Source organism: Drosophila albomicans, chromosome 3 (assembly GCF_009650485.2).
Source record: "Drosophila albomicans strain 15112-1751.03 chromosome 3, ASM965048v2, whole genome shotgun sequence".
Taxonomy (NCBI): domain Eukaryota; kingdom Metazoa; phylum Arthropoda; class Insecta; order Diptera; family Drosophilidae; genus Drosophila; species Drosophila albomicans.
The window spans coordinates 6,333,624-6,348,678 of record NC_047629.2 but is presented as its reverse complement, the minus strand read 5'-3'; the positions used below and the strand labels follow the sequence as shown (position 1 = coordinate 6,348,678).

The 15,055-nt window shown below is 35.5% G+C and overlaps 3 protein-coding genes across 7 annotated transcripts; 1 reads left to right on the top strand and 2 right to left on the bottom strand.

The window, feature by feature from the left end:
- Nucleotides 1–165: 165 nt before the first annotated feature.
- LOC117568163 (protein CLP1 homolog) lies at nt 166–1,765 on the bottom strand. Its single transcript, XM_034248591.2, has 4 exons — nt 1,597–1,765; nt 980–1,532; nt 412–919; nt 166–349 (listed from the first exon to the last, which is right to left on the bottom strand). The coding sequence occupies exons 1-4, from the start codon at nt 1,693–1,695 to the stop codon at nt 232–234; spliced, it is 1,278 nt and encodes a 425-aa protein (XP_034104482.1). The 5' UTR covers nt 1,696–1,765; the 3' UTR covers nt 166–231.
- Nucleotides 1,766–2,033: 268 nt separating this feature from the next.
- LOC117568166 (histone H3-like centromeric protein cid) lies at nt 2,034–3,435 on the top strand. Its single transcript, XM_034248597.2, has one exon. It carries the CDS (start codon nt 2,136–2,138, stop codon nt 3,036–3,038), a length of 903 nt encoding a protein of 300 aa, XP_034104488.1. The 5' UTR covers nt 2,034–2,135; the 3' UTR covers nt 3,039–3,435.
- A 97-nt stretch (nt 3,436–3,532) lies between these two features.
- On the bottom strand, nt 3,533–14,112 carry LOC117568164 (cholinephosphotransferase 1). 5 transcript variants are annotated; one of them, XM_034248593.2, is made up of 7 exons: nt 13,741–14,106; nt 13,341–13,640; nt 9,683–9,923; nt 9,465–9,623; nt 8,434–8,565; nt 4,700–4,858; nt 3,533–4,635 (listed from the first exon to the last, which is right to left on the bottom strand). In XM_034248593.2, exons 2-7 carry the CDS (start codon nt 13,562–13,564, stop codon nt 4,285–4,287), a joined length of 1,266 nt encoding a protein of 421 aa, XP_034104484.1. In that variant the 5' UTR covers nt 13,565–13,640; nt 13,741–14,106; the 3' UTR covers nt 3,533–4,284. The 5 variants fall into 5 exon arrangements, with proteins under 5 accessions (XP_034104484.1, XP_034104486.1, XP_034104485.1 ...); XM_034248595.2 differs by lacking the exon at nt 8,434–8,565 and adding an exon at nt 6,698–6,829 and having other exon boundaries at nt 13,341–14,112; XM_034248594.2 differs by lacking the exon at nt 8,434–8,565 and adding an exon at nt 5,786–5,917 and having other exon boundaries at nt 13,341–14,112.
- Between the last annotated feature and the right edge of the window lie 943 nt (nt 14,113–15,055).

The following is a 15,055-nucleotide window of genomic DNA, read 5'->3' as shown; positions in this document are numbered from 1 at the left end:
AATAGGTTTACTTTTTTAAATAGCTTTTTAGTTGTATTATTTTTTTATTTTTTTTTTACCGATATGTTTAAATAATCAGACCATGTTACTGCAATGTTAAACTCCATATGGTACTGTTAAGTTAGAAATAGATTTGTTTGAATAGTCATCGAAAAAATATAATCGTAATTATTATTTTTAATTTATTAACATCTATAAACAAAACTTAATTTATTCTTAACTAAGCATTTGCTAGGCATGATTGTCCATAAATTGCAACTCTGACCACAAAAGTATAGAATTTGGCGGTAACGGTCGAGGTTGTGGCGACAATAACATAACCGATTGTCGTTCCATGTCAACGTCAGTACTAAAATCGAACAGCTATAATTAATACATATGATTGCAAAATGTGTGCAGTGATACACTTACACACAACAAAATCCGGCCACATTAGTACCAATGACATCGTCATCATTGGATTCTGCAAAGCTGAGCGTAAGAATGTGATGCAAAAGTGCTTGCGTAGGCGTTACTGCTACAACCTTTGTTTTATTATCCTCTGCCTTCATTCCGATTGGCATACACGAATCGGGTAGCGGAGGAGCGCCAATTTTGAACAATCGCAAGTCCTGAAACTTAACCTCAAACGAAAAGGGATAGAACGGCGTACGAAGATTGCCATAAAAGTATTCCTTAATCCGCTGCTCCCGAGATTCATGTCGCAGCCCCTTGCTACGCTCAACAACACCACCGCTTTTAGGCAACAACACCACATGAACGTTGCTTGGAACATCACGCAATAAATCATTGTACAAGCGCTCCTGGTCCAAAACGAAGATGGCACGAGCGCGATAAGCGCGCGCTGCGTGCAACAAATGCTTATAACCAGAGTCCTTTACCCATCCGCAGGTATTGACAATGATGCCGGAACTTTTGGCTGCAAAAAAATAAGATTTAATCACAATTGCTGTAATGAAATTAAGCTACAATTACGTACTGCGCTTATTCGCATCCATTGACTGTAAGGTTACATCTGCCATTTTGGATACAACAGCATTGTACAGCACACTGTTGCCTCCCGGACTTTTGTGACCAAAATGATAGACCAGTGGTGCAGTCTTGGCGAATCCTTCCTCAATGCTGGCAGGCCGTTCAATCAGTATGGTAGCTATGTTCCCAGAAATCGATATAGCTCCCTGTCCCACATCAAGATCAGCGTAAAGCGGTCGTCGTCCCACGCGCACCGCATAGTTCAATAGTATGCGACACAGTGTACTCTTGCCCACATCCATGGGACCAACAATCATGACAACTGGTCCGCGTCCATCGCGTTCCTCGGCCTCATTGCGAAATTGCTCCAAGGCTGCATGACAATTGACATACTGAACCATTGGCGTCTCCTTGGACATGTAGCACACGTCCATTTTGCCAGAGACGAGCAACACGCAGCCTTGGTAGGTGAATATGGCCACTTTTGCACCCACGCCAAATTCATATTTCTTTTTCTTTACCAATTCGGTGCCAAAAAGTTCTGCAAAACCGCTAAGCAGCTGCAATACGAAAAATGAAAAGTAGTTTTTAATGCCGAAAATATATCCCTAGCAATTAACCGACCGTGACAAGAACTTTGGCATCTTTTTGTTCGATTTCAAAACGCAACTCGGAATCGGCCTCCAAAGTGTATTCTCTGCCTTGACTATTTTCCTCAGACATTGTAAATTTGTACTTAATAAATTTTTGTAAATAAATAACACGTCTTATCAAGTATCAGTGTTAAAAAGCGCTTTTTGTTGCCAATTTTAACTGTGCTAGAATTACTAAAAAGTAACGATATCAATAACGATAACGCTTAAGCGTGGTTGATTTAAAAATGAATATTGGATTTTAAATACAAAAATATATATATAGCTTTAATAATTAATATTCAATATATGAAAATATTAATTATTAATTCGTGCATTTTGTACAATTGTATATCAGTTTATATATACTAACAAGTCCCTCTGTTACCGTGCTAGCATTTATTTTAATGTTGTGCAACACTGATCGAATGCAACTGTAGACAACATCAAGCAACGCTGTACACCAAAAAAAAGAGCGCGCAGTAGAAAGATTAATTTTTCAAGTTGTTTACTTTCAAAATTTAGTTTAAAATGAGACCACAAAGATCACCAATAAAAAGTAAAGCCAAAAAACCATCCAAACCAGATACCGACATTTCAGATGATGAAACTCAATTTCAATCACCGGATTTCAATGATGGTACTGACTATGGCCTGGAGTTCACCACAAGCCATATTTCACCTCTTCGGCATCCAAGCTCGACGCTACGCAAGGCTGATAAGAATCCGCAACACGATGCGGCAACATCCAACTCTGATGCGGATGAAGATTATTCGTCATCAGCACGCCGTAATCAGCAAATCCTCAGAAAGTCACCTCGCAAGTCTCATCGACGAGGTCAGAACGATCCGGAATCAAGCTACCATGAAGACCAGGAAAACCAGACGCCGACTAATACACCCACAAGCCGACCGACCAATAAGCAAAAATCAAATAATTTTCCGCCGCCGCGTCACCATGCAAAGTCAGTCCCACAAAATTCCCAAATATCAAATAATGAGCCTGATGATGATGATGATATGGAGGAATCAAGCTGTTTTGAGGAAACCCAGCCGTCACCCAAACCAGCCGTTAAGCAGTCGAATCAGCGAAAATCAATTGCCATGAATCGCAAGCGAAAGCAACCAAGGCCAGAGCGTCGGGAAATTAAGATGAATCGTGAGATAAATCGATTGCGGAACATAACCGAGACTTTCTTGATACCGCGATTACCATTTTCGCGTCTGGTGCGCGAGCTTCTCTTGCAACAGAACTCTGATGTGCACATGGTAACTATGGGTGCCCTGGAAGCTTTGCAGACTGCATCCGAAATGTATTTGACGCAGCGTTTCGAAGATGCCTATTTGATGACCAAATTTCGAGGTCGTGTTACTCTTGAGGTGCGAGACATGGCGGTCGTTGCATATTTCTGTAAATCCTATGGCGGTATCTAAGACTATCCATTAATTCTCATTCTCTTTTATTGTTCGCATAAGTATTGCTGTATATTAAAGCCCTTTACATCGTTATCCAAAAAGTTATGAAGGTATTTCACATGTTCAATATTAATTGTCTTTGTGCCATCGCTTGAATCTCAACAAACACAATAAGAGGCGCGCGAAATACTTCATGTATTGGAAAAATAGATTCCATTAGAATTTGAATGTTATACTTTTGTCATATAGCATTTATAACTTCGAAGAAATCTTTATAAATTTGAGAGTCGAAATAAAATTGTTTAACGATAAATTAAAAAATACCGGTTGTTATCTCCAAAGTACATATGGTTTATTGTTCATTCATCGTTATTTTTTTTAGAACATAAGTTCAACATTCAACAAGCCATAGATGTATTAACAAAGCTGCAAATAATTTTGTATAAGCCTAAGTCGAAATAAATTGTTAAACAATAAATTAAATAATGTGCATTTTTTCAATGAGTCCCCCATTTCGAATATCGCAAATATAACACCACTTTTATTGCGTATACAATACATTCTATGTTCTTTTCCATTAGCACTAGTAATATGTACTTTGTATCAGTGAAGTTTCATAATATATGTAGTATCATAGCATTTAAATGATATAAATAGTTCATCAGTAGATCGACTCGGTAAAAACTAAATAATGAAACAAAAAGGAAACCCAAGAAATTTAGTTGTTAACTTATGTTGACTTGGACAAAACATTCCCGACTTTTTCATTAGTTTAGCCAGTTGTGTTTGCTTCGACTTAACCGTTAATTGAGCTGGGTTGCACACCAAAAAACATTGAAGTGGGATTGATTTTTGTAGTTTTTTTTTTTTTTTGGCATTTGATTAGGGTTTGTTTTTTGTTTCGTGTTTTCTGTTTTGCACTAAATTACATTTAGTGCAGTAAAAAAATACTGCAGACTACATTATTGTAAGTTTACAATTTATACAATTATATAAAATATATTTATATATATATACGTATACATATATAATATATATTAGCATATAATTGATATCGGTATGCCTCCAGTTCTCATTTCATTTTGGTTAACAACATTTTGTAAATTAATTATGCTATAATTTGTTTACTTTAACATTTAGACGGTAAATTTTGTTGGGTTGAGTTTTGTTTTTAAAAATTTGTTAAGCCTGCGCTAACGCCGTAAATATTTTGTAAAAGGAAACTAGTTAAACTAAATGTGAAACCGCCTTGCGACGCATCGCCCTAGTGCGCTTTGCTCTTTGATTTCCGGTGCGATGCACCTCCATTTTTATCGGCTCCAAAATTACTTTGGCTGCCCACCGAGGTGGTTGTTGTGGCGGTGCCGCTGCTGGCGGTCGAGGAGCTCTTTGGGCTGTACGGAATCCTGAACAGATCGATGCGCAGATGCTGGCATATCTCCAAACACACCTGAGAGCAGTAGCGTAACAGGTCTTGGGTGCCCCAGATGAGCGCAAACCAAAGCAACCAGATCTCAGGTATAATGCAGTTAAAGTACTGATTAAGGAACAATAGTGCTGGACCCAACAGTGACCAGTCCAGATACTCCATCTCTGCCTTGGTCATGTGTGCAATCTGAAATCGGAACGTCAAAGTAATGTTAACATTTAAGCATTCCATAGATGATGTGAATACTTACCACCAACTTGTTGGTAATCTTAGCTGCAACCATGCCGAAAGCCAATATGTAAACGGAAGCGTGCTCCGTGAAAATGTTCTCCGGCGACTTTTGTGCTATGATCAGTGCTGGCAGCACCACCAGAGTCAATGGTATGCTGGGCGATAGCACACTGGTTCCCTTAATGGAGTGGAAGGAGTGTGAAAGATAAATCTATTAATTTCATGTTACACATTACGTCTCTGTTGCGAGCTTGCAAATTGTTATTGGTTACATAATACTGTGCATTTGTTGTTTACGAACAGAACACACACATATTTTTTTTGCAAATTCACAAACAGCACAATATTTTTGACCAAAAACAAAAAACTTTTGGCTTTGTATATTTTACTTTGAAAATTGTTCAATGTTTTAATTACATGGACTAGCGCTAATTGTATTGTATGGATGGATGGATAGATATGTGGTAGGTAAGTGGATGAAGTTGGAATTAGAAATGTAGTGTAGGGGTGTGTGTGCAGATCGTTTCAAATAGAAGACAATTAATACTGGAAAACTACAACAAGACACAAAAACAAGCAACGTTCATATACAAATCTTTAATAGTAGCAAACGCCAGATGATTCAACAATATCGTAAGCATTTAAGGCCACCAAACATATAAAACAGTTACCGTAAAAGTACAAGGGTCGTGTATGCTCGACTCATCAATGCCCTGTACCCAGTATAATTTATTTCACTATATAAAACTTAAGCCTTCTCATTAAATTCAGCAACATTTAAATGCAGTTTGCAATAAATTTCAAGAATTAATTTAAGATTTCGAGACAGATCACCGCAACATTAACAGACAAACAGACCACTCTTTACAATACAGGGTGCAGAGCATTATTAAAATACCTTTGGGTTGCCAAAGAACAAACACCCTTGTAGAAGAAATTCTACAATTATATTCAGTTTATCTGCAAGGGTATAATTTTATTGAAACACCAACTACTACATTGTATTCCTATGCTACTTGTCTAGCCAGCAAATCAAATTCGCATATATATATATCTGTGTATTGTGCCAAACTTTATAAACAAAATCAAAGAATGAAATTCTTACTGCAACCGATGATCCATTTTTGCCACAGCCCTCGTTTAAAATGGATTTTACGTAACGCAATGCTAAGCTCAAATCAATTCCGCTGGCCAAATAAAATGGCAAGCAACGCGTTTCACATTCAAGATATGGCACCTGATGAAAATTGTGAATTTGCGAATTTTTCGATTTCGTTTGACATTTATATATTTAGTTGGTTAAAAGAAAGAAGAATCACGCATTAATTTTAGATTTGAAAACATTTAGATATATTGTTCAAATAGAAAATGAAATTAATTTCAGAAGTTTTCGATAGTAAGAATAATAATATAATGAAAATAATACTCGCATTCTAATTGTGTCAAAGCTCATCGCGCATGCTCTACAAAAAAGGAATAATCTAGTAATGTGGTGCACATTTACAAGAACTACAAACTAATACGTAGAAAATATTATTACTCATATTTAGTCTATTTTTTAAATATATGTAAATGAATTTTTTAACTACACATCGACATCCAAAATGCTTCTGAAATATTATATATATATATATATATATATTCGTCTAATTTAAATTAACTATACCAATGATAGTTTTATAAATGGATAAATGGAGGTGGGCCGAATGAAGTTAACCAAAATTTCATGCTGCCAAAGTGAATTGTTGTTATTCCGACTCCCATCAATAAACTAAACACTTAAATGTTATTTAATTTAATCAGAGTTATTCAATTAGCAGAAAAACCAAATATTAGGAGCATAGATTAAATGGTTAAGGTCAGTTTTCCGTGTGCCAATGCGAGAGATTAACTTTTTAGTCAGTCCAACATATATTTGTATGTATATTTTTAGTATATTTTTTATAATTAGTAGAATGTTTAACATTTTTGGGTTTGCAACAACGCGATTGTTACGTATAAGGATAGCAATGCTTACAGCAACTGATGAGCCGTTTTTGCCACTGCCGCCTTCAATAAACATTTTGAGAAAATTGATTATATTCAATGTATAACCGAATGTAATAAATACTAATATTGCATAATTCCATGAAACGCCCACGATTGGTATCTATTGTAAAATGAGAAGAGATCACAGAACAAAACAAAAATAATAACAAATCAACAGAACATAACAGATTGTGAGGAAATTTCGAAAATAAAAATAACAAAATGATTGAAACAATATAAGCGGGTGAAATAATCGACTTAAGGGCGGTATCGATTCTTTTTCTCAAATCGACTATTTCGTTACGCTATCGATAGTTTCTTATTCGTTATAAGAAACTAAATTTAAAATAATATTTTTGTTAGACTGACAGTTTAATTTAAAAAAAAAAATAAATAAATAACTAAATATATATGTTCTAGTCGAGAAAGCTCGAGAAAGCAGATACCATGTAGCCGGATTGTTACCGATTTTTAGAATGGAAAGAGTGTGATAAAATATGGATTTTTAACAACTTGAAAGTGGTTCAGAATTATACCCAGACGTGGACATTAATAAATGAATATGATCATTAAGTAATAATCCATTCTCTTCGACTTAAAATGGATACATGGCATTAAATTAATATGAATAATGGAGGTCATCAAATTTACGTTTTAAGTAAAGACTTAGTCCTACAAAAGTAACAGTCTAATAGCTTAATCTAAAACCCAGAACCAATTGAATAATATATAAATATAATTTTTTGACACTAGGGCATATACATACATAGAAAGACATACATACGTAGATAAGACATAACAAAATAAATAAATAGTGGACTAAAATTATCTCAACGATGTCTTCTCAACGTTCCTTTTGAGCATTAACAACACGTTAAGGACATTCTGGATTATGAGAACTCGCATCGAAGAGCGTAGAGTCGAATTGCACATTAGAAGCCTTTAGAATTTAGGCATTCAACTATTTTAGAAGCATGCCCAGACAGAAGAAGTCAACATGAACAAGAATAGAAATTAAAATAGAATGTTATATGTTAAATCACATGGTGGGAAAGCAGCAGCTGGATCAGCCTATGAAGCAAGAGAACAACAACAACAACAACAACGATACAAGTTAATATAAATAAGTAAGTCTAAATGCTGTAGATAGTTAAAGGCAAGCAATTGGAATTGGATTGATAGAGAATTCGAAGGACCTGACATCACGCCACGCACCTACAAAACGCACAGTTCAAATGTATCAATTTCTTTCTTTATTTCTCAAAATTTGTTTGGTTAAAGTATTTTCCTTATCTAGAGCCAAAATAGTTTTTGTTGTGTGTCTTATTGGTTATTGGTCTGTGTATGTTTAATATGAGCATAGAAGAACACAAAGCGCTTATGAAGTTTTTGAATTCAAATGTATTGGAAGATTAATATGAAGGAATATTAATAATAATAAATATAAATTTAAAAAAAATATATTTGATTTTTAATTTGGAACTTTATCAAAATTAAATTGAAATGTTACATATACAAAATCAATCAAATCAAATTATATTTATTCAAAAAGTTGTATTTCAAAATAATATAATCTAATTTGATTTTTTTTTAAGGAGGAAAAATGTAACTTCTTAACCCTTATGACATTCTTCTATGTCTCGAATATAGTTTATCGCGTGTAAAGTGTTATTTCAGTGTGTGTGTGTGTGTGTGTGTTGTGTTGTGTGTGTGTTTAGGACTTACAGCAACTGTGGAGCCATTCTTGCCAACACCACCGGCCACAACGACGGAAAATACATAGGTTAGGGAGAGCACACCACACACAATGGTCGTTACTGCTGGACCAGCCCAAAGCTCAATATTGCCAATGCCAACCTGTGTTTGTTTGTGTATATTTATTATATTGTGTGTGCACACATGTGTGTGTGTGTTTGTGTTTAAAATTGTTGTTTAGTGGGAGTTTAGGCATTTTTGTTTTGTGTAGTGGCAAAGGCACGCAATTGTATATGTAATATAAAAGTAAAAGGTATTAGGACGATTACAATATATCTGCCTTAACATATGTATGTGTATATAGAGAGTAAGTACTCAGTTGTCCATCAAAAGATATAATTTGGAATCTCAACGCCGAGACAGGCAACTAAGCCTCAAATAAAATGTAAATAATCAAAATTAAAATTACTTAAAATATGTTTAAAGGTTTTAAGATTTAATTAAATAAATAGATTCAAATATAAACTTTAGGGTCAAGAGTTTGTGAAATAATTTTGAATGATATTTTTGGGTTTCTATATCGAAGCTACACTCAAGCTGTCGAATTTCGATTTTTAGATGGTTCTTGTAAAGATTCGTGATAGGACTGACTATAAAAATGGAACGTAAAATAAGCTTTTGATTATCTCATGCTAATTAACCAAATCGTAAAATGCAAACGCTGCAACCAAACTAAGAAACCAGCTCAGTAAATCGAAACAAGGGGCAGACAACTAGATTATAAATAGTTGACTAGCACTTTGAGCAGCAGTTCCTAGTGAATTGTAATATCATTAGCATCTACTTTTACTTAGAACAGAAGCTTAGCAGCTTTCAAATATGTTTAACTTAATCCTAAGTCAACACGTCGAACTGGAAATTGAGACTTGCATAAAGAAAAATATAAATTTAGGCTAATTTAGATTAAACTTAATAAAACAAAAGACGCATAACTTCTGAAATCAATATTGCATAAATAATTACGAAGGGATTGCTCGTTGAACTCCTAAACGCGAACTTACCTTGGTTAGCCAGATCTCGGGACCTAAAGCGGCCGATACCAAATGAATGGCGATAATGGAAAATTGCGCCTCAGTCACATCGATGCGGCCAAAACGCATTGTCCCGGAGACATAGGTCTGCCAGTGGGCACAATAGAACAACGCAATGGCGCAAAAGCACTGCAAGCAAATAGAAAGCATTTATGGACATCAAATTTTTTGAAGTGAGCATCACTCACCTGAAAGAATAACCAGTTGGGATAGTGGCCAAGTTGGCAAGATATGCAGGCCGATAGCGCCACAAAAATAGTCGATATGGAGTCACAGCCATGGTCAAAGAGTTCCCCCAGCGGCGATGAGGTGTTGGTCCGACGCGCCTGCTTCCCATCAATTGAATCCAGACTCTGATAAATGAACAGACCGAGGGCACACAGAAAGCAGGTCCAGCGTGGCGGAGGCTCAACGCCATTTGGGCTATAGCTGTATACATACAAATAATATAGAAATTAATTGGAGGTCTCTTGTTCAAAGCTTAGCGTTACGAACATTCTAGCAAATTGGTTTAAATTCAATTGTTCAAAACAGTTGCACGGATTTTGTAACAAGACCTACATATAAACACTTTTTGAGAATACACAAAAAATATATTTAAAACTACTTGCATAAAAAGAGAAATTTAACAACCCTAAATTATTACACATATAGAAAAATTAAACAACGACGTCTAAGCACAAAATTAATACCCGGATCCACATGAATGACAAATATACTGTATTATAGTGTTAAAGGTCAAGGCTGGACCTTTGAAATTCTCTTAAAAAATTGGCTTTGAATTTGATTTGCAGAATGTACACTTCGATAAGGTTGACGTCAAGTGTAACGAACGCAGAATCGCGTGATGAGCTTATTTTAAAGCAATTGTTCCATGTCATCAAGTTTGTATTAAATTGAAATCCCTAGACAGCTGCTGGCTCTATAGTTTGCTGATAAAGCGACCTAAAATAGACAAGCCCAAAAGACAAGTACAAATATTCCAATAGAGAGAGTAAGCACGATTAGGAGGCACCGCATTAGCGGTACTCAATGTCTAAAGTACAAATACACAAGCTTAAAAAAACTCATGAAAAGGCACCGCACAGTGGGTAGCAATTGCACATTTTAATTTGAATTGTCAAAGGTCAACAAAAATATGGTTTTTCGTTTATATTATTTGTGTTAATAGCGTATATTTTGGTCGCGCTTTAATTGCAGAATTTGCTCACAAACAAGAAGATAAAACAGCAACTGTCGTCACGCTTTTTTCACAGTAGAAAACAAAGCCCCCATTAATTATAACTTGAAAATGTTTCTTTGAAAGTTATAAAAAAAAAAACTCGTCGAAGTTGAACATTTGAGAATATTTTACTTTCAGTAGTTAAAATAAATAAATGTCATCAAATTTTACACGACTGTTCACAGCCATGACTTTTTCTTCTTGCTCTTGAATTGTATTATTCTTGCTGTCACTTCAGATTTTGTGATGCAAGTGTCTTCTTACTGCATATCTCGCAGTTTGTTTATCAACAAATTTCACAATTAAGATGCAAATTGTACGTTTCCAAGCAACAAACTGTGATTTACTCACAAATAAGTGCTGGAAAAAATGCTCTAGAAGCCAGAAATATATTTCAGGCAATGGAGATTGATTGGACAGGATAATAAATGTATGCCTTAAAACCTCTTACTCACATCCAAATGATTTATTCTAGAAATTCGGCTCGTATAAGCTTGACCATATGTATGTGTGTGAACAGTGGAACAAGTTGTGACCTTTTTACATAAGGAAATCAATTAAATATGCAAATTTTCACTTAATTCAATCAAAGCAACGATCAATTGCAAACTGTATGGAGAATGTTGTACACGGAGGGTTAATTAAATTGAGCTATAAAGCTCTATCGAACCATGTGAAAATAGAGAGTTCACATTGAATATGGTATTATTGGAAAAGTAAATACTAATAAGGGAGAAAACTAATCGAATAAAGATTGCCTAAAATGGGGTGAAAAGGCTGTAAAATATTGGGTTTTGATGTAGCAACGGTTAGTTTCGATCGTAAGATCAAGAAATCTGTGAATTTGTATTTATTATTTATTCAAAGTTCTCAACTGTCGCATAATAAACACAGATCGCAGTTAGTTCTTCTGAAATCAGTGCAGACCCCCGCCACTCATCAAATTAGCGTTATCTGCAATGTTACGGGGGGAATAATCAGAATGCCCAACTGACTATGTAGACTATAATATATTAGAAATATTAGAAATTATTAGTAATGGGGTTGCGACGCTTCGTTCCGTACCGTTCCGTCACTATCTTATCGTCGGCACCCCGCCAACAACATGGCACTTGTACCGTTTTGTTATGACGCGATATAGCGGCGGCAACAGAACAGTTACGCATTATGAAACGACTCGCTGTCATCCGACTACAACTGCGAATGTATGGCCTGATTGAACGAGCCTAGCGAGACAAAAAAAAACAAAATTTAATTTCTACTTCGCTGGTAAAATGTTGCATTTTATAGTAAGAAATCTTCTGTGTATTTCTAATTTCTATTAAAGAGAAGTATAATTGCAACTGTATTCAACAGTTCTTTATATTTTCCATTACCATATCTGCCATAAATTCCTGCCATTTATCGTGGTTTATTTGTTAATTTCACATGCCAAAGTTTCATCAGAAAACCGCATTCCTAAAATGGGCATAATTACGTCGGTATATTTAGCTATAACAACCGGTAACGCAAGTGTTCTTCTGTCTATCTATTGAGAAAGCGTACACAATTTCTTAAGAAAATACTAAGCAATAGTACCAAAATGAAGACGAGTAACACTGCCGAAAATGATCGACTACGAGACATCCTGTACCGATTAGTTTGTAGTCTTTGTAGACTTTCAACATTCACAATAAAGTTGTAAAATCTTCTCAGAAAATATTTTTTGTGCCCAATCGTTTAACAAGTATCTTCTGCTCTGCTGATTTCTAGTAAAATTACCCAATTTATAAAGTGTCTATAGATTATAAATTATAATATTGAACTTTATAGAATAGTGTAATGAAGATTTCCCTAAGTATATATATTTATTTAAGGAAGTTTAAATTTCTTTGACTAAGAAAATAAAGATGATTAAAAAAAAAACAGGCAGGTTATGTATATTTGTAAAATTTTAATATAATTAAGTTAAGAAATTACATTTTATATTCCTAGCTATTAAAATCTCTGAAATGAATACACTTACATAAATGGTCAGACTATATTATTAAATTTCCAATTAACGAAAAGAACAAAAAAAATCTCAATCCTATATTTGTAATATTGTAAAATACGATATGTATAAAAAGAAAAGAAATACCGCGCTTTGCTTGGGCGCAGGGTAAAAATCTTTGTATATTCCAAGTATGAGGTTGCTGCAGTTACACACACATCTACAAAACACATTGTGAATATGAATGCAAAGAAAATGGCAAAAAGTGGGCTAGATTTATTTGTTTAGGGTCAAATTGCCGACACACTCATGCTTATGCATGAGTTTTTGAACGTAGACAAGCGCGTTCATTAGACTCCTAGCACTAGACACTTAGCACTATCATATATGTATATACATATGAACGTATCTAAGTGACTATCAAGATACATTGTTTCCTTGCGGAAATGTGCTTCGCGTATCACAGCACAAACAAAGCATATTCCAGGAATGCCTAGTTGCAAACACACGTTTCAAATTCAATTCTAAATTACTCTTCAATTAGGAACATACATCAAGTCATGAGTTGTTGCCTACGCACACACAATTAAACCCAAAACACAAACTGCGAGAAATGTGCTTTGATAAAAAGGCTTTAAAAAATAAAACTTACCAAATTAATATCAACGTTGTCACAATGTTGAGTATTAGGCCGACGATTGTGATTAGATTGGGCGCCAGCCATAGCGGCGTTTGGGCAACCAACCAATTCCACCAGGGCTGCAGCAAAGGATCCAGCAAACTTGCGCTAAAGCATGAGTATTTATGTTCGCTAAGCTTGCGCAGCTGCTGTGGGCTGAGTATGTGACTTTGCTTATACGCCAAATATATCGGCATTTTCTGTAGAAGCGGGCGGCAGCAGGCGGCAAACGTGGAACCAATGAGAAAATAACACTTCAAGCACCTAGGGCAGCTGCTTGAGGGCAAGTAATATTATATTACTACTTTTAGAACACACACACACACGCGCAATTTTGCAATTTTCACTCTTTCACTCCCGTGCATCAACGTACCTACGTGTACATATGTTTATATGTGAGTGTTTGTGTGAATGTGTGTTGTGTCGACCGTAGGAATTTTTCGTAGTAGTTGTAACCGAGATTCTGTGGCTAATTTGATAATCTCTTTCAACACAAAACAAACACTCGCGCGACTCGGTCAAGGCTTGGTCTTACAATAAGAATACCTCTTTACGTATAATATCAATGCGCGTTTGTTTTGCACATGACGAATTTGGCAGAATTATTGCATTTAACTTTTTTGTGCTCGTAATAATTCTGTTGCTGACTGACTGACATGCGTTCCGTCGTCGCTACGAATGCAATGTGACCACGCGTTATTCACACAATTAGCTATTTTTCAAATATAATTAAAACTAGTATATTGTAAGTGTGACAACAACAACGAAAAAACGATAACATGAAAAGCAACACTGAACTGAAAGTTCAACTTATCGATTAAAGTGTTATTTTCACAAGTTCCCGTTTTCTGCGCGGCAGGTCTTCAGCTGTGTGAGGTTGATACAACTATGTATGTTCTATGAAATAGCAGTGCAGCAGAAGGGTCTTTTTTGCATATTCCATTTTATGAGTTGATCACTTGCATACAAGAAACAGGCAAAAGACCCGTTAGATTTGCTCTGTTTTTGTGCTGTCTTTATGTTCTTCCACGAAAAGTGAGTTTAATTAAGTTTTTTATTATTTATATGGCAATCACTTATTTTCACTTTAGTGGGTAGAGGACCTCACTGCTCTAAGGAAAAAAGGGAAGAAATCGTTCAGCTTAGAAAGGAAGGCAAAACGTATAAAGAAATACAAAGTTTCTTTAAATGTTCTGCCAAGATGGTTTCCAATGCCATAAATTATGAATCGAAGCCTGAAAAACGAGGTGCGATACGCAAAACCACACTTGTAGAGGACCGACGCATAGTGCGTTTTAGCAAAGCTAATCCTTTTGCTTCCTCTAGGTATATAAAAGCGGAGCTGGACTTGGGGATCAGTGATGTGACTATTCGCCGACGACTACTAGATGATAGTTGGAATGTGCGAAGTCCGCGAAAGGTGCCTTTACTTGGTGAAAGCCATATTAAAGCTAGATTAGAGTTTGCCAAAAGCCACTTGAATTGGCCACTATCGCAATGGCGAAATATCCTTTGGTCAGATAACTTCAAACTGGTGTTTTTTGGTAGAACAGGTTCAACCAAATCTGTCAGTCGACCACCAAACACCGAGCACTGCCCAAACCATGCACTTAAAACCGTAAAACACAGTGGTCTTCAAATTTTAGTATGGGCATGTTTTTCATACAATGGTGTAGGTCCCATACATA

Excerpts from the sequence above, each read along its gene's own strand:
- LOC117568163 (XM_034248591.2), bottom strand. The coding sequence starts at position 1,695 with ATGTCTGAGGAAAATAGTCAAGGCAGAGAATACACTTTGGAGGCCGAT. Across the intron at positions 920-979 it reads AATGGATGCGAATAAGCGCA|CCAAAAGTTCCGGCATCATT; the intron begins GTACGTAATTGT and ends ATTTTTTTGCAG. Across the intron at positions 350-411 it reads GTGGCCGGATTTTGTTGTGT|TACTGACGTTGACATGGAAC; the intron begins GTAAGTGTATCA and ends GTTCGATTTTAG.
- LOC117568166 (XM_034248597.2), top strand. The coding sequence starts at position 2,136 with ATGAGACCACAAAGATCACCAATAAAAAGTAAAGCCAAAAAACCATCC.
- LOC117568164 (XM_034248595.2), bottom strand. The coding sequence starts at position 13,564 with ATGCCGATATATTTGGCGTATAAGCAAAGTCACATACTCAGCCCACAG. Across the intron at positions 9,924-13,340 it reads ACAACGTTGATATTAATTTG|CTATAGCCCAAATGGCGTTG; the intron begins GTAAGTTTTATT and ends GTATGTATACAG. Across the intron at positions 6,830-9,464 it reads CCGAGATCTGGCTAACCAAG|ATACCAATCGTGGGCGTTTC; the intron begins GTAAGTTCGCGT and ends ATTTTACAATAG.